The 19,303-nt window shown below is 35.4% G+C and overlaps 1 protein-coding gene across 2 annotated transcripts in view; it reads right to left on the minus strand.

Moving 5' to 3' along the window:
• GAS2 (growth arrest specific 2) overlaps window positions 1-19,303 on the minus strand; it is a 124,969-nt gene that overhangs the window by 39,588 nt on the left and 66,078 nt on the right. The window contains exons 6-7 of one of the 2 annotated variants that reach the window (XM_022583748.2): window positions 17,437-17,544; window positions 2,820-2,873 (exon numbers count right to left, since the gene is read on the minus strand). In XM_022583748.2, the coding sequence (XP_022439456.1) occupies window positions 2,820-2,873; window positions 17,437-17,544 (162 nt within the window). The remainder of the gene's footprint in view (window positions 1-2,819; window positions 2,874-17,436; window positions 17,545-19,303) is intronic. The other variant, XM_089915036.1, reaches the window with a different exon arrangement.

Genomic DNA, 19,303 nt, shown 5'->3' on the forward strand with positions numbered 1-19,303 from the left:
GGAGTGTTAATGTTTTTAACTGGACACGTCTGGGCAGCAAACACTGCGTGGAGGCATTTTAAGTACATCAACAGCTCCCTCACTAGCCTCTGGTTATGTGGACATTGCTGTAATCTAAGTGGTTAAAATGATGCTTGCCACCTTTCTTATAACCTGCTGTGGGTAGAGGGTCAAAAAGTGGTATCTTGGGAGTGAAGAAAATTGATCTCAGAAGTGCCAACAACAGTAGGCAGAAGAGGTAATCTTGCTTCAGAGAGAACCAAACAAATCCCAAAGCAGGCACCCAACTCTAGGCCTATACAGACCTGGCCAGATCTGAAGCTGGTGTAGATTTCAGAAACTAAGGTTGAGGTGTGGCATTGGGTATAAGGAGCAAAGATGACTAGAGCATAAGTCCCACCTGTGGAAAGGGGTTTGAACGAGGCAGGGAGAACTGAAAACTGGGAACAGAACTGGGTGATGAGACTCGGGAATGAAGATAGCTTGGCAAGCCTCCCTGGCAAAAGTTGGAGGGGCCACAGGGCTGAGATTCCTGCAGGGAATAGTGTGAGAGCAAAGTGAGACAACAAGCAGCAGACTGCAGCCCCGAGGAGGAGGAAGGACTAGGGGCTTGGCCTCAGCTGGCCTCTGGTATTTCAGCCTGCAGGTCCAATGTACAGCAAAGCTTTCTCAACTGTGCTCGTCACAGCCTAGGAAGCTCTTACTGTTCTTCCAGAACCTCCTGCGTTCACGGGTGAAAGGAGAGGTAACTCCCAAGAGGGGCTGTACCCACCAAATGATAAAGCTCAGCTCCAAACTCTTGCTTTGGGCATCATAGGGTCTCTGAGAAATGCCTCCAGGAAGCAAGTCTGATTTTAGTGCATTTCACTTCAATTAAGACAATGTCCCTGTTGTCATTCTATGTCTGTATTTGAAAGAAAACCAAGAGACCAGAATGGGGATCCCACCCCCAAAACTTAGCAAAGTATGCTCTCTTCCTCTACTCATCTTCTTAGGGGAAAAAGGGAAGGTAAAGAAAAGGAGAGAAGAGAATTCTGCACCGTTTTTAGCCTTCCCAAAGGAGATGTTAACTGCCTGCAAAAGAACTAGCCTGCCAGTTCCATTGCAAACCTCCCCTATAAAATCCACGATGCCTACTGAAATCATACCAACTTCAAATACAGAGATCCACCCTAAAATGTGAAGCACTGTGATGAGGGTTATCAGATAACTATATTCCTGACTTTCTAGTTCAATACCCATGCCCTTTTAAAAGACATGTATGAAAAATTTTTTAAAAAAGAGAAAAGCAAAGAGAGGTGTGGCAATTTTAAGTCGTGAAAAGAACACAGACATTCATGTTCTTTGAACAAAGAAAACCTGTCAGGCAACATCTTCCTCTTTAACCAAGTGACATCTGAAAAGTCAAAAGGGAAACTTCACACCCAGCTAGGAAGAGTGGTTCAGTCAATTTTGGTGATTGATGGGGGTCAAGGCTGTCGTAGTCAGATCAGAGCAACGGATTTAGGTTTCACATTCATTTAGCAGTAAGTTGCTTCACAGGTCATTATGCAACGACTTTCAACAGGTCCAAAGAAAGTTCTGTGTGGTGTTTTTCTGCCACCCAAAACAGTCATGTGCTCTGTTGTCCTATAACATTTTCAGGTTCAGTGAGGAGATTTTAGAAGTGCTTCTAAAGGAACTCATCTCCTTCTCCTGCTTGTCAATTACTAATGTGGATAACCGGTTAAGTTATACTTCATTGTCAGAATTATCAGTAGTGTGTGACCAATTATTTATATAATTAAGCATGATCTTTATAAGGAAACACAGCTTACAGAGGAACTATATCCTTGAAATTTCTAAAAGTTCTTTGCACATGCCTCATACTCGTGCATTTGGTGAATGAGTGCAGAAATAAATTACGGATAAGTAGATGCATTCAACAACACTTCTTCTGAAATCTAAACTAGTTCTCATAAAGTAGTTTCAAGATATATTCATCCTGTTTAAAGAAGAATTGACAAAATGGATCTTTTCTAACAGTTATTTGTTTATGTGAAATAGACAAGACTTACTCAAGTAAGCTATTCTTTCTAGATCATAATTATTAATACTTAAAAACTAAAAATGAGCTAATGTTTCTGTCTACACTGGAAACCTCAGGGCCTCAAATTCGAGTCCCATCCCATTCCTATCCCCTGTAACTTTTCTTATACTGAAGTAATAAATCACACGTGTTAATTTAAAGTACTACTGATATATCTGGAGGTTAGATATGGTGTCAGGAGCAGAAATTTGGCAAAGGTCCGTGGGGTTCCATGTGTTAAACCACACAGGGCAATTTGTGCTATGGGAGTAGAATGAAATTATAATTTCAGAATTAAATATTCTGAAATTATATGGTGTTTCATTTTTATTCCACAGTGTATTATTTTAAATGTTTTAAAGCAAAGGCTAAAATGATATTGCATACAGAAGCTAAATTCAGGTTTATACTTTCAAATAATTTAAATAATAAGCTCAATGAAGGAACACACTGGAGTATGGGAATTACAGTAAGAAAACACAAAAATTACTAGGTTACTGCCTGCCACTTATCCTCAATAAGCTCCAGATTGCCATTTTTACAAACTGCTACAGGAACACCAAAGGAGAAGCAGCATTTTAATACCTCACCAAAAAAAAAAGAATAAAAAACTGGAAAAAGATTCACTTTTGGATGCCCAACTTCCCTCATTTGATGGGAGGCCAAGGCTCCACAGTGAAAGCAAAGTGGAGAGGTTTTCCCCTAAGTTTTTAAATTACTAAATCATTACTTAAATTATCTAAGTAATTACCTTAAACGTCTGCTTTGCTTTGGCTGTGGAGACATAGTCACAACCATGAAGACCCTACTGAAACAAGAAGATATGAAGTTCATAAAATGTTCTCCGTCTCCACTGCAGAAAGGAACACGAACGTTACCTGAAAATGCAAACTGTGATCTTTTGTGATGAGATTCAAGAAAACCTTTACTTTCAAGTTATAATGACTATTCCTATATTTCTTCATATCCTATAGTCAAGGGAAATTTTATTGCCTAATTATCTACATTAAGTGATAACTAAAGCATACATAGTCTGAGAATTGTAGACTGTGTTAGTCATTCACATTTTAAAACATAAATGTTTAGAACTATCCATTTTCTGGGGTCCTTTGGTCTCTTGTTCCTTTCTGAGTTCTTACTATAACAATAAGAGATACATGTAAGGAAATAATTTTTCCCCAAAAATAAACATCAAGTCTGTGTCTCGATTCCACAAGTGAAATATACCAGGCTCTAGAGAATGTTTCATGAAACTGTAGAGAAAATTGTTAAGTAAATGAAGTGTTTATTTTCTGTACGAAACTTCCTGTTTTAGGGGAATATCCTGCCATCTTGATCTTACTTCCCCACTTACTTGGCCTATTGCTTTTATTCAAGGCCTTACCATTGTATTTCCACTCAGAAAATTGTGACACGTGGGTACACTACCATTTCCTTCTGTTGTAATTAAAAAGTATTTATGCAGTGTTCTAATCTCACAATGGTCACATACTCACAGCGAGATGCCTAGTTTATCTGAAAGGTCATTGGTTGAAAGTCCTTCAGTCAGAATTGAAGGACAGGTCCCAGATTCTCAGCTTAAGCGTCAGGGTTCCAAAGTAAAGTTATCCTTGGGAAACATTCATTTCCCTTCCCATGATTAGATAGTATTATGTCTGTAACTTATTATTCAAGGCTATCTTCCATTTTATCCTTAGAATATTTCATCTTTACCTTTCCTCTAGCTGATATATATAATTGTGTTATCCACCAGTTCTATGGATGCTGTACATGAAGAAAGACCTTACTCAATCCTTGGTGCCAGGATGTCAGTTTAAAAACCCAGGCTTCTTTGGAATTCTTTCAGTGCTCATTGGAGGATTTCTCTTTGTTATAAGACGTTGAGTAAATACAGGAGATAGATGAGCTTTCCAAGGTTGGATATGAGACACACTCCGCTCTTGGCCTCTGAGAACACTTTGGCTCCTTGTCATGTTGGTTGTAGATTGTTAGGGAACTTAGAAGAAGGTAGAAAGACATTTTGTAAACATCACCATGGGAGAGGGATTTTTTGACATATACATTTTGGTCCAAAGTTCCTCTCTGTGCAAGGCTGAAGCCTACCTTAGCCTTAGGTAGACAGGCTAATAAAACTCCTAAGGTTCTGTGTGCCATATGACTTTCCATAATTTTTCTGTTAGCCCAGGACTTCTAAAGACCATGATTATCTAAAGAGTCCTAGACCGGGTGACATTATCATGGCTAACACACTGGTGGATGATGACAAATTAATGTGTTACTATTTGTCTGGGTGTCGCAGTTAGGGAATGGGATCCTTGGAGACGTTATGCCTAATGCCAAAGTTAGAAGTGAATTTGAAATCCCAGGTCTTCCCTTTACCTGCCTTCAAATGAGGCCTCAGAGAGACTATCCAATCATCTCCGCCCCACATGTTCTATGAGGCTGGATTTCAAGAAAAATACAAGTGACCATGTTTAGAGTAAAAGTCAAAGACTGTTAACTAAGGTGTCAGTTTCTGTGAAAATGAACCCCAAAAAATTATAGAGTTAGTTTAAAAAAAAAGAGAGAGAATGAGAAAGCCCTTTACATGGTGATAGCTCAAATAATTATAATTTTTCCATGGAGTTTATAGTGCCCTAAAATGTAGCTGTATTACAAGTTAGGTTATAAAACCTCTGGACTAGAGAGAAGGCATTTCTCCATAATAGCCAAGAGCTCTGGAAGAACAAGTTGTGAGTATAGTGCAGGAGAATTAGAAGTTGGCAAGAGAAGCTAGTATGTAAAAGGAAATGAATATAAGAGAAAGCTGCAGCTAGGAGAAGAGTGATTTCTTGCTGATGTTCTTTTTAGAGAAACAGGGCAAATATCTCTAAATAAGTCACTGTGATTTAACATTTTTTTTGGTAACATCAGGATTTTCATTATAGTAAAGCAAATTGAGTATATATCCTATTGAGTATATATCCTAAGGCCAATATTAAACCCAAATTCTTATACCTTGCTCCTCCCAAAATCTACACAAAGATTTCCTCAAGATCTTAGTATGCTTCTAACAAGATGGCAGGAAATGGCAGGATATATCCTAAACAACATACAACCAAGCTTCAGATGAAAATGTTAATACTAATAAGAGCGGAACACACCATTCCAGTGAATGAAAAGTTGACGTGAGTCAGTAAGATTCCTGAAATAAAAGTCTTGGCAGTTAGGTGGTGAAGGCACCTGCTGGGTCCAGAACCAAGATTCCATGTTTTTACTGAGGAACTGTAATTCAAAATGTCAAGTATTAGAAGAGAAAGACAAAGCAAGGTCTAACATGACCAAGTCTGCAGAAATTTAACTCACTGATTTTATGAAAAAGATACCACTAAATAAATGAGCTCTAATTTATTATAGTCATTGTTGTAATGACAAAATTGCTACCATGCTTGACTACATTCAGTACAAACTCAAGATGGCCACAGTTGCAAAGTATGTTTCTTAATGAATCTGGCTGAATCCTGTTTATGCAACTTGAGCCCTTGGAAGGATTACATACAATTTATAATGACAGACATTTCACAGGTTTGTTCTCTGGCTGCTAGAAGACTCATCAATAATTCAAGAACACAATACCCTTTGTGTATAATTGTTCCATTTCTTTCCCTTTTGCAAAAAATCATTCAGATTTCAATCATTAAAAAATCATTCACATTTATACCAGCATAGAACATGTAAACCAAGAAATGTTCTTGTTGGGAAGACTACAAAAGGAAGAAAGAAAGATCTTATAAACTTTACAATTTCATATTATTATGTAACACAAGGCAAATGATTCTTAAATCAAAAACAAGGAACAACAAAGGGTTTTCATTTATGCTAAAATTTATAAAAATTAAAACTTCAAAGGGAAATTTTATTGTGTGACATTTTAAATATATGGAATTTAGTATATAAAAATTATAATATGATTTAATCCTGGATCAACCACTTACTAGCTGGATTACCTTGGGAAAGTTCTTAAATCTCTATTATCTGCAGTTTCCTCATCAATAAGATATGTAGATTAACAATCACACAGATTTTTTTAAAGAGTAGTGATAAAAAAATGACATAATGTATAAGTAAGTGTACTTTACAAACCATATAAAAGTAAGAAATACTCTAGCCTCCATCAAGTAACACGATAAGGAAAAAATGTTATTTAAAAATTACTCAAAACTTATTTTTAGGAAACTTGCTTCAAAAGCATTAATTGTCATGCCCAAAATTTTCAGTTCATACTTCATCATAAGTCTAATTTAGTCCCTTTAATAAAAATATTAAAAGGTACAAAAGGCAATTTCACCTCCCTACTCCACCACAGTATGTTCAGAAAATCCTTTCATATATAATCAAATTAAGGGGATTTAATCTTAATAACATAAAAGCAAACTGGAAATGGAAATATATAATTGCAGTAAATTGAGAATATTCCTTAGTTTGTTCATTCATCAAATAAATTGTTGCTTTGGGAAGACTTTTCAAGTATGGTCAATATATGAAAAAAAAATCAATAACTATGTTGAACAATGTGAAAGCTATCCTGGTTTTTCTGAATTGTTTGGGGGGGGGTGGTTTGCTATTGTTTTATAAGACTGTTTCCTGGGTACTCACTTCTGTCTCTCTAACAGGGACTGGCTATTAAATTCCATGTTTTACCAAACCACATCCGCAAAGGAATAAGCAAATTAGGAGCTGCACATTAAGTACAGGTCAATCTTTAGTGGATGTTGAAACGCTGAATAGCAATACTCACAACACCACATGCCAAATGACTAGATAGTCTGAAATAGAATGAATAGCATATAGTTAAGATCATGGGCTCTGAAATCAGATATATTGAATTCAAAGAAAGGTTTTGACTCCTACAGCTGCGTGACATTTGGCAAGTAATTAACTTCCTAATACTGGTTTCCTTATTGTTAAAATGGAGATAATAATTGCACCTATCTCAAAGAGTTGTGAGGGCTAAATAAAAGAATCCAAGGAAAGTACTTAGAAAAGCACCTGACACACAGAAAACAATCCATGAGTGTTAAATCGTATATGTAAAGAAATGTAGACAAAATAAAAGATTAATTTTTCTCACAAACTTCTTGATAAGGAATTCAAATCTCTGGCACAGAAAAATCAACTTGAGATCTCTTTTAAAATAAAAAATGCCAAATCATTGGACTTATTTAACTCCCTAAATTGTGCTTTTTCACTACACACACACGCATGTGTACATACACACACATACATATACCACTATATAAGATGTATATATATGTGGGCTTCCCTGATGGCGCAGTGGTTGGGACTCCGCCTGCCGATGCAGGGGACAAGGGTTCGTGCGTTCGTTCCCCGGTCCGGGAGAATCCCACATGCTGCCGAGCGGCTGGGCCCGTGAGCCATGGCCACTGAGTCTGCGCTTCCGGAGCCTGTGTTCCAACGTGGGAGAGGCCACAGCAGTGGGAGGCCCGCATGCCGCAAAAAAAAAAAAAAAGATGTATATACATGCAACAAATTTATCTTAATGTCAGGAAGGGTATAGCAATGCAGAAATTGGGAATGCAGATCATAGGACCTGTGCATTTCCTCAATGAAGCCATTTAATTTTTCAATGCTTCTGTAAGTTTAAATAATTTTGATTTGTGGCTAGTGAAAAAAATTGTCCATTTATTCCGGATGCAGTGTACTGGCAAAAGAAAATGATTCAAGGTGGAATGGAGTCAAACATGTATTGTACAACTTAAAGGCATGCTAAACCTTGCTAATTCAGTTGGAGATGAATAAAAATGCTTAACAGTTCAGGTAAAAGGAAGACACAAAATTTAAAAAATCTACACATTGCTAAGTGGCTAATAATGGTAAATTCTCAGGGAAAAAGGATTTTTGGTTTTGAGCTCTCATTTATTTATTGCTCTTCACACTTGATGTACTTCCTAACAATTCAACGGGGAGAGAATAAGTGAATTCCCTAACTTAAATAGGAATATGGAAAATGGCCCAGATACACTACTCTTTCCATTCTTGTAAGAGATATCAAATTGCATTTTTTCTTGCTTTCAAATTTGGTGTCAAATGTAGTGTTGGGTGTAATCTTAGACAAAGTCTAGTGTAAATTTTTCTATGTTTAAAAGTTTTCATTCTCAAGGAATCTCAGAAAGGCAACATCCCATCAGCTGATTTTTTTTTACAGTGGTGGTTGATCACTTTGTTTATTTTGCATTCATCCAAGATATATGCCTTTCTCCGAAAGAAGAGGTTAAGAAGACATTAACATTTGCAAAGTCCTTTGAGAGATGTGTTACCGAAGTGTAAATTATATCCTATTAGACCAGCCTTATTGAACATGAATAAATTACAAAGAAATGAGTGTCTTTAATAGAGCAAAGATATTATTAAAAAGAAATCTGAATTTAAAGCGTTTGAATATATTTAAAATTTTGAATATGCTTGCTTTTCCTGAATTAGTGTTCAGTTTTGAGGCAGTTGGGCAAAGAAAGGTACTAAGTCTGGAAATATTCATGTGCTAGTAACAGCCATGTTTCTCTCATCATGGATTAGAACACTTATAAATGTTTTGAGATTTTACATATAGCAGAGGCAAACATAGCCATATCTTTTCCTAGAAATTAATATAAGCCATTAGATAGTTTTGAAATCATAATCACTGCTCCCATAAATTGCTAAATTAGATGAAATATTTATATCCTTGTTATTCAAAAAAAGTGAATTTTCAACATTCAACTGCTGAGTAATGGCTGTTTGTGCAATGTTTCCACTAAGATAAATGAAAGTTTTACTCCCTGCTACTAGTTTAAAACTCCTTTGCATTTTTACACAAAAGCCCATTTTTCATTACCAGGAAAGGTATGCAATTTGAACCATGCTACTTTTTATTCACAGTAAATCAATATGTGTCATAAGAGCAGAAAAGGAAGTAATATTACTCGCTATCATTGGACCTTCCCTTAGAGCAAATCCTAGAAGACATTGCCAGGTTGGGTTGCTATAGCAACAGAGCTCTGGTGCCTCTCTTGCTTGGCTTGTTACAGTGAGTTGATTTCTACCACACAGATATAACCCAGAAGAATTTTTATGGTAAAGAAGTAATTACAAAGAATCAACAGCAATGTGTGTGACTTTTCCATTGATCTGCGATGATTTAATTCAGAACTAGTATAATGACTCTATAACATTTCAAAGCCTTTTGCTGACTTCCAATTAAATTATTCATTGCCTTTTCTTTAGGCTTCTTAAGTAGTCAGATTTCTTAAAATGTGAAGGAAAAAAGAATACCCAGACCCTTTAGAGTGTTAGCATGAAACCTGATATGGTTTTACCCAACTATGAAAATCTGCTATTAAAATGCCTTGAAATAATATTAATCCACTTAAAAATATCAACAATTAGTAAGAAGACTCAAGAAGACTATACTGGCAATATAAAAAATAATCTTTTGACTTCTTCTTAAAAGGTACCAAGACAGAAAAGAATATATCTTATTTTCTTATATAGGCCATATAAGCCATTTTGAAGTGTCTGACATACATGTAAACACCTAATAAATATTGTTATAATTTTATTACTATCACAATACAGTCAAGCAAACAAATTATATTCCTTTCCTTACATTACATAGCACTACTGATTATGCAATTGTAATGCCCTTTGTATTCTGAATATATGTAAAGTAAAAATGATATAAGGAATACACTACTATACAGCTGAGCCTTAAACATACTGTAAAAAGTTGCAAGTCCTTTTTAGAGGACTAACTAACCTTGTGAATAAAAATCTGCATCTAATGGACATTCCATAGGGAAGCTACTTGGAATGGAGTGTGTTATGGGTTTGGGAGACAGGACCTAGATTTTGTGTATCATACTATTTACTTGAGACCTTAACCTAAGTCTTTGTCTTTTTACCTGTAACAAAAGGATAAAAACATTTTCCCAGCTGAGTGGTAGAGGATTCAGTGAGACAATGTATATAAAGCACCTGCTACAATGCCTGGCACAAATGATACTTTTAAAATTTTAGCTGCCTTTCCTTTAAAGTTTTCCAGTCATTTCCTTGAATCATAATTTCCAAATGGAACTTATAGGTGAAACTGAGTATAAATTCAGTATTTCTTAGAAGTACTTTGATATACATGGATTTTAGTTCTGGAAAATGTAGAAAACTTTCATTTCCATATAATTCTATGTTACAAATTATTTTTTAATTGATTTGATTGATAATGTCTTTCCCAAATTATGTTTTCATGACCCCCTAGCCCAGGATAATGCTCTGGGGGAAAAGAAAAAAAGAGGTGGCAGAGGGACCATTTCTACAGTCAGATACATTTGGAAAATGCTACATAATACATCTCATTCTAGTGATTAATAGATCACATTAGTATATTCAACCCTCCAAGAAATCCCAGATAAATAAATCAGTATTGCTTAGTGGTAAAGAGTGTAAATTCAGGAGTCAGGCTTTTGAACCTCACTTTCATCACTTATTCCCTTATAACCTGGGAAGTTACTTAACCTCTATGTTTCTCAGCTATAAAATGGGAACGGCAACAGTGCTTCCCACACTGCAATGAGAGGTTAAAGTGAGATATATCACACCTGCTCAGACAGAGGCTGAGTCAATTATCAATAATAAGAGTTATTAAAGAAGCCTGTTTAAACCCATTACTATGACCCTTCTTCTTTATGAATTATATTTTTGAACATCTTCTGGAACTATAATTCCTTGGAACACGCTTTGAACAATGCTAATATTAGGGTAGTGGTAAATTGTAATTAAGTAAAAAATTATTCATCATATTAGTGCCCAAAGCAAGTAGCACCAAAAAAGTCAGCTACTTCACAACATGTGAGCCCACTGGCTTGCTCTCATGCTTCTACTATCAGAACACTAGAGCAACTGTGTTAAGTGTAAATATCTTACCCCCATGGATGTTCTACTCATTAGAGCCATTTACATCCATTTCATGCATTATCACAGATCAGTTTATTGTGTAATATTAGATTAATTGCATGTCACTAAAAATTGAGCCTTAAAGGAAAGAGATATCAAATGATTAAAGCCTTAATGACTAGCAGAGAGAAAACTAAGCATATGGCTTACTCATGGGGTCTGCAAAGAGAAGGGACATTATTAAGATGTTTACACATTTCCTAGTGCTAACGGAAAACAACTTGAGTGAATTTTCAAAATGGAGAAATAAAATAGTACAGAACAATAAGGAAAGGTAAGAGGTTCATCCCAGGAAAAATATGGTACAAGTTCACAACAAAATGCAAAGCCCTCCCTGGTCTAGACAACGCCATGTCTCCAATGAACTTCCTTACCCTTGTCCAGAAGATCGGAAGCTTAGCCAAAGGACCAGAAAAATGACCAGTCAGCTGATTAATCTGACACCTTTTAGAAATCCTTTTATTTATTCTCACATTTGCAACTGTATCAGGTTGCTGACTTCTCTTCTTTTAAAGAGTTCTTATTTTTCAGCATCAGAGATAAATGCAAAACAGAAAAAAATAATCACTCATAATTTAATGACCTCTGAAAATTAAAAACCATTTTCAATTATTCCTGTTCACTTCAAGTCTTAATCATAATTATACATCATTTCTACACGGGTATTTTTATATGTAAACACAATTTCAAAGCCTGGGTTTTTTTCCACTTAACACTTTATCTTCAGTTTTTTTCTCACAATGATACAGAGAAGTCTTCAAAACGATCATTCCTAGTACCTGAATGGTTATATTCTTCCATGATCAAACCTGCAAGTGATTTCCAATTGGGCTGTTATATTGATACAACAAATCTCTTCCTTCATATAGTTAGTTCTTTCTTTTAGATTAGTGGTTTCAAACTTTAGTATGCATCAGAATCAGCTAGAAGGCTTGTTAAAGCACAGGTGTCTGGACCCCACCCTCAGAGCTTCTGATTCAATAGGTCTGGGGTGAGGCCCAGGAATCTGCATTTCTAACAAGTTCCCAGGTTTTTCTGGGAACCACTTTTAAAAATTACTGTTAGATTATTTACATGGAATATTATCATTGTTGCACTGGGGCTGACAAATCAAATAGTATAGACATTTTCATGGCATCTAACACATATTTCTGAAAACCTTCCTACAAGCTTATTCAGCTTTATATTGTCAAGTGACTTCTCAATACTTGAAGCCCGGGTAGATACCAACTAACTGAATGAACAAAAGAACAAAGGAAAATTCTTACTTCTCTCCTCCTCAAAATCATAACATTAGGCTGAGATTCATCTATCTACATTTCAAAGATACACAGCATGGCTAAATAGTAATATCTAAATCTCTGTTACTACAGACATCAGCAAGGAGGTTTTATCATCACTCAAAAGTCAGTGAAAAATAGCTGTTATATTTAAACCTTGGAAGAGAGTAAATCTGTATCTGTACCACACAGTTAGAAATTAGCTGCATTTAGCTTTGTCCACCAGATAGTTCAAAAGAAGTGTTGTTCATTGCAAGGTGCAGGGCAAAAATCTGGCTATGAGAAATTGTGTTTGATAAACTAGAAACAAGAGAATTCCCACTTTAGCAGGGGATTATTAGCATATTTGCCTAAAAGCCACTGTCAGAAACCTTGGAGGTTTCCCCTTGTACTAAAGGATTCTTTATATTATATATAATATATTATATATATTCTTTATATTGAGATTACTCCTTCACCTTTAAATGGAGACCTGTGCATATAAACAAACACGTCTACATGAGAATATAGATGCATCTACATAAGTAACATTAGATAGCCATGTATGCAAAGTATCTATTCATACATTGGTTTCTAGAAACCCACAGATAAAACATATGCTTAGCAAAGATATCATCTGCAGAAATGTCTTCCGCACTCTTTCTCTGTAATCTGCACACGTTCTTAATTTTTTCATTCTTTTGTGTTGTTGTTGTGTTGATTCGAATGCATAATGAGAAAATGTGTTCATATGTATGATAACCATAAAACCATACATAAGTCAAGTCATTGGGTGTTGTCAACAAACTTTGGAATTTGGTTAGACATAAAATTGTTAACTCTGGCTCACGTTAAGAAGAGTAAATCAGGAGTAATTGTGTTAGATAGAGACTTATTAATAGAATCATGTATTTATGACTTTCTAAGGGATAGTGTTTTCTATGTCAGTGTTTTTTGGTGATTGTGCTCTCTTTATTTTATTTTTTTTTAAACAGTAAGCAATTTATTATAATGTTAAAAATAAACCTGCCATACAAATCAGGCTTTGCATTCCTAGGTATTTACCCAACAGAAATTAAAGCATATGTCCATACAAAGATTTATACATAAATGCTCATAGCAGCTCTATTTGTAATAATCTCTAACTGGAAACAACCCAAATGTCTTATTGATATAAGTGAATGAATGGACGCACGTTAGTGTATCCATATAATGGAATGCTACTTAGCAATAACAATAAATTATTAACACAGGCAACAACATTGATGAATCTTAAAATAATTATGCTGAGTGAAAAAAAGCCAGAAAATAGAGTGTATACTGTAGAATCCCATTTATATATATATATAAACCTTGGTAAAATGCAAACTAGTGTGTTCTCTTTAACTAAAAGTAAGTCAACATTCTTAATAGCTTGAAATGAACCTAAATTGGTTTTTTTGCATGGATAGGTTCATTATGACCACAGGAAGACATGGCTGCTCTCAGGACGGACAGAAAACTAGGAGACAGATGCTAAGATGCCATACATATTTCATGTTATGAAATAATATGCATAAATGTATCCACTTACTATGTACTATGTCGTAAATATGACTATATTTGGAAGCCTTAGCAAAGAGGACAAAGTTTAAAATACGCCAATGTTAAAAATGCAAACTTAAGAAACCCAGAACAGCAACGCAGATACCATGAGGCAATCATTCCCCTAGTGTGTCTGAGAATTTGACCAAAGGCACTCTCTACTTAATTCGGGTGTTCAAAGAAACTTAAAGTTAAGATATTAGCGGCAACAACCATCTAACTATCATTTGAAAATCAATACCTCTGAGTTTTTTTTGACTAATAACTGCCAACTCCTTATAATGTGTTAGTGCAGAACGACAATCAATTAAATATAGCCCCTGCCACAAATCCAAAAGTACTGGCCAAAGTGCGCACACATCAATGAGACATTTCTAGTTCATCCATTCAGTGCAGAGGAAGAAATAGGGAAAAATATGTGTTGAAAAGTGCATATGGCCTGCCTGTGAAATTTCAATTCCTGAACTCCAGGGAATGAGAGGTAAAAAGTCTCTAGGGATAACCAGATACAAGAAAAGTTTTGGTAGAATCCCTTTACTCCATCAGGGTAGAAACGGACCCCTGACAAGCCAAAAGATAAGAATTGAAATGAAAATATATTAATGGATATTTTCCTTTTTTGACAAGTAGTTTCTTTTGCAATTTAGGCAGTAATAGATTCTTTCTTTTTAAAAAATTAAGATTTAAAAAAAATGGGTCAGGGCTTCCCTGGTGGCGCAGTGGTTGAGAGTCCGGCTGCCGATGCAGGGGACACAGGTTTGTGCCCCGGTCTGGGAGGGTCCCACGTGCCGCGGAGTGGCTGGGCCCGTGAGCCATGGCCGCTGGGCCTGTGCGTCCGGAGCCTGTGCTCTGCAACGGGAGAGGCCACAGCAGTGAGAGGCCCGCGTACAGAAAAAAAAAACCCAAAACATAAAACAAAACAAAACAAAACAAAAGGGTCAATTTTAAAATGAAATCTGTAAAAAACAGTACAAATTAAAAAAAAAAAATTTTTATTGTGGTAAAAGTCACATAATATAAAACATACTAGTTTAACCATATGTAACTGTACAGTTCAGTGGCACTAAGTACATAAAAAAATAAAATAAATAAAATAAAAAAGAAAAGCTCATGGGGCCTGAACTAAGGCTGTGGCTTTGGAGAAGAGGTAATTAGAATGGTTGCTTCACTCAAAACTGATGAGGTTAAAAAAAAAACCAAAAAAAACTGATGAGGTTACAAGAAGGTAGGAGGGTTTAAAAAAAGAACCAAAGGAGAACAATAAAAGAAAGTGTTGTTATTCCACAGGCAAGGTCATGCTCCTCTGAGATCTTTAGCCCTTTGTTGGGGGAAATGACTGAATGGGCCCTTTGGTTACACAAATGTAAAATAAAGGTATGGTCTCTCCACCAAGTGGGGAAGTTTCCACCAAAAAAAGAAAAAAAAAACGTACAAATTATAGTGGATGGAGCAAAATGAGAAAAAGTGAATGACTAAAATTCACTAAAACACTATTTTAAAACATCTATCACAGCAACATGATGCTATAACTTGCTGGGCCAATCAGTGAATAACCACATTACAGTCAGTTCTCTTACTGCAGGCTCTCCTGGAACTATAGAAGCATGAAACTGCACATTATGTTCTACTGTGGTAACTGATATTAAATTCAAATGCTATCACTTGATGCAATTTTCTTCAGTAAAGTGAGTCTCAATTCCTTTACAAACAATACATGCATAGGTTTCACCAAAAGGAAACGATTTACTGAAAAGAAAAATGGAACATCAAAAAATATTTTAAATGTTAAATATGATACACTTATGTTATTCACAAATATAGACATCAAATTCTTTGAGAGTTGACTAAATATGGAAGACCAGATACAAATAAATGTATGTAATATATATATTTTTGCCTAAAGATATTAGGTTACATTAGAGGGAAAAACATCTAATTTATTAATCATGTGTTTTGTCAACACTTTCATTATAAAAAAGAATAATTGTTTAAATAAATAAAACACTATGTTTTGATTCTAAGCTTCAGGACTTAATAGTCTCAAGAAGCCTGAGCTTCAGTTGAGAAAGGCCAACTTAGTAAAATTTAAACACATCTGTGGAGGTACTACTAAATCACCATTTACTAATGTGTTAAAGCAAAAGCAGGCTGGTTGGCTAAAATAAACATGTTATCCTTGTAACAAAGAACAATAAGTGATGACTGGGCCAATTGTCTACTCTAGGGAGGCCAATCTCCTAAACTGGTTCTCAAGCCCCTAATAATAACATATCATTATATCCCTTTCATTGCCTTTCCAAAGCAAAATAGCAATTATTACCTGAACATTTTTGTTAGATCAATAAACACTGACCTAATGTTAGATTAAAATACAAAATGATTGACATTATTTTTGAAGGCTAATTATAATTAAACTTTTCTTTAAATTACATCTTGTAGAGCCTTAAAAAATTGTCGTACAAATAACTTTCAGTCAAAAGTCGTCATTAAAAAGAAAACTTTACACTGGAAAAAATTTCTACTGGGTCATCACTGATTTGAGTATGTTAAGAATGTTCATTGATTGTATTAGACGTACACATCCAAATTATTCAGCTCTACAAAATAAAATAAAAAGGAAAATATTTTAACTTATTCAAATGACAAGACAATATAGCTTCTCAGAATCATAACCTCTATTCTTTAGGAAATGACTAAAAATAAGATAGAAGGACTCATACTTATTAATTGCAGATTTCTAGGAGTATATCAGTGCTTTATTTTTCGCTTTCTTATTTTTGAAAAGAAGAGTTCTTGGTCTCAGGAAAAGCAGCAAATGTAATTTGAGAGATTAACTTCTCTTGATTATTAACAAAACAGATCACAGCCTGAAATGCTACTTTATTGAGCCAATAATTACAGTCAAGAATTGTTCATGACATCTAGTCAGATTTTTCATTAGGATGATTGTAAAATGGACAGAGGCCACCAAATCATTCATTGGCACAGGCCCATGTTTCTTTATTCTAACCCAGAAAACCAGTAAAAAAATGACAGTCATCATTGAACCATGCCGTTGTCACGAGTTTTGACTGTCCTCGCTCTGGTTTACAACCCAAACTTTCTGAAAAGTCATGTTCAAATAATTTGAAAGTTATCAGGACCTATAGGTTAATCATTTCCCAAACTTGAGATATGGAAAACCAGGGCAGAATACTGTTTTTATTACCCATCGAGGTGGATTTTCTTCCTTTGAAGCTAAATGCATAGACAAAAAAGGAATTTGTTTTCTCTTCTTTTCCTCATTCTATTTGATTTCTATGACCTGTTTGGGGTATACGTTTGTGTATACATACAAAAAGATAAAGTTCTATTTATTTAGCTCTCAGTGATAATTATGTATGATAATAAAAAATTTTCATACCTCATGTCTTCAAATCCAATCGTAAGCACCATAAGGGAAGTTCCTGCTGAGTTACTGGTCATATTTTCCCTGTAACCTGCAACTTAAGTCCTGTATATGCTCTGAAAGGACAAGCTGTCAAGTGAAAAGCAAAACTTTACCCTAATGAAGAGGATCTTCTCTCCCACTCGGTATCTTCCTTGCGAGAGCCTCTCCACACAGAACTTGCTCGGGCATTTGCAAGGAGGATCTTCAGAAATCCGTTTCACCTGAAATAGAAGAGCAGGCAAGTTCATTCTCCTTAATCAGGTTGCCTTTAGATTAATTTGTTCCATGGGTTCAAAGGCCCCTGAACCATTAATGCTTTTAAATTTGTTCTATATCAGACTATGGACACGATGTGAGCATAGACATATCACATTAAATCTTAACTATGTAAAGGTCAGGCCCTGAAGGCACTTTGTGAAGGTCAATAGCTGCACTAAGGCATAAGCTGGATGACAACAATGATAATGATGCTGGAGGATAATCACAAGCAAATCAACTGGCAGTGTAGGGATGACGAACTGGGCTCTCACGTTTAGAGGATTAAAAAGATCATGTACATTGGATTGTCAAGATAAATATATTGAGAACTAGAATACAAGGCACGTTAACATAGTCTATTATGATGAGGAAACATATAGACATAGTCTATATGTTTCCTCATCATAACCTTAATATTAATTTTACTCATTTTCAAAATAAATGAGAATTTTAAAATTATTATTATTTAAAAATGAGACTATTTAACCTTATTTTGAATCCTGAGACTTTCTTTAAGGAGTCATCTCTAATTCATCCAGACTAATCCAGCAATTCACTCCTCAGTAATTCCCACCTGCCAAAACCTATTTCTGTAGCAGCATCTTACAATTTGTATGTATTTTATAGAATCCATGTCCGAATATCAGATTTTCCCTATTTTATCTATCTCTGTACTCTTTACAAAACACATACACTAAATGATAAGTGCATAATGCTTATAGACAGTTGTGACTATTAAAGACAATGTATAGTCCTTGATTTTAGGAATAAGGTTTATTTATTTATGTTTTCCTTGGTTGGGAACCTGCCATGCTGTGTCTCATAACTGTCCTCTCTTCAACTAACCAACCAACCCAAAACCCCAAAGAATAATAGGTTGTGTTTTTAGTCAAAGTTTCCATAGAAGACAGATCTAAATAACGTACAGCCTACATTTGAGAAGCTAGGCAGAACAAATTTAAATTCTGAAGGGATTGGCTTGGACACCCCTCACCCAAATTCTTGCTTCCACAAAGATACGATTCCTAGAGTTTTGTTATCAAAGCAATTCAATCATTTCATCAAATAATTCAAGGTCTGACTTCAATCAGTCTTCCACTAAGAAAAACTGTGGGAAGAGTCACGCAGGAACTCACTTGCCGGTTGGAGTAAAGGACTTAAGCATCTCGGTTTCCCTAGAATAAGCAAGGTTCCAGAAAGTATGGAAGCATAAGACACTAGAGGGGAAAGCTAGAAAGAGTGGGGGAATCCTGAAGCAAAACTTATATTGAGATAAGTTTGGATAAATAAATAAATAATAAATGGATAAATAAGCACAGGGACCTAAAAAGGACGCAGGAGGAAATTAGTGTGACAGATTAAGCCTGGATTCAAAGAATCTTAGAGATGGCTTTCATTCAAACAGTGAGGGAACTGTCTAACATCGTTATGTGAGTGATTAGGTCCATGTCTTTGAGTTCTGAATTTCTCATACCATATGATACTTGGGCCATAGATATATCCACCCACTCCCCCAGTATTAATAGAATCCTACCCCTAGGGATTCCCTTCTATAATGCAGACCCACATTCTGGGGTGGGGGTGAGGTCACAGGACCAATGAATGTGTGCTGTCTTAAGTGTTGTAAGTGTTCCTCTATGTGTATCTCCTTCAATATGTATTTATAGACATGTTTTAAAAATATAAATGTGAGGAGATATGGGGATATATGTATATGTATAG

Source organism: Delphinapterus leucas, chromosome 7, assembly GCF_059928025.1.
Source record: "Delphinapterus leucas isolate spDelLeu-1000000601 "Yukka" chromosome 7, BTC_Dleu_Yukka2, whole genome shotgun sequence".
Classification (NCBI taxonomy): Eukaryota; Metazoa; Chordata; class Mammalia; order Artiodactyla; family Monodontidae; genus Delphinapterus; species Delphinapterus leucas.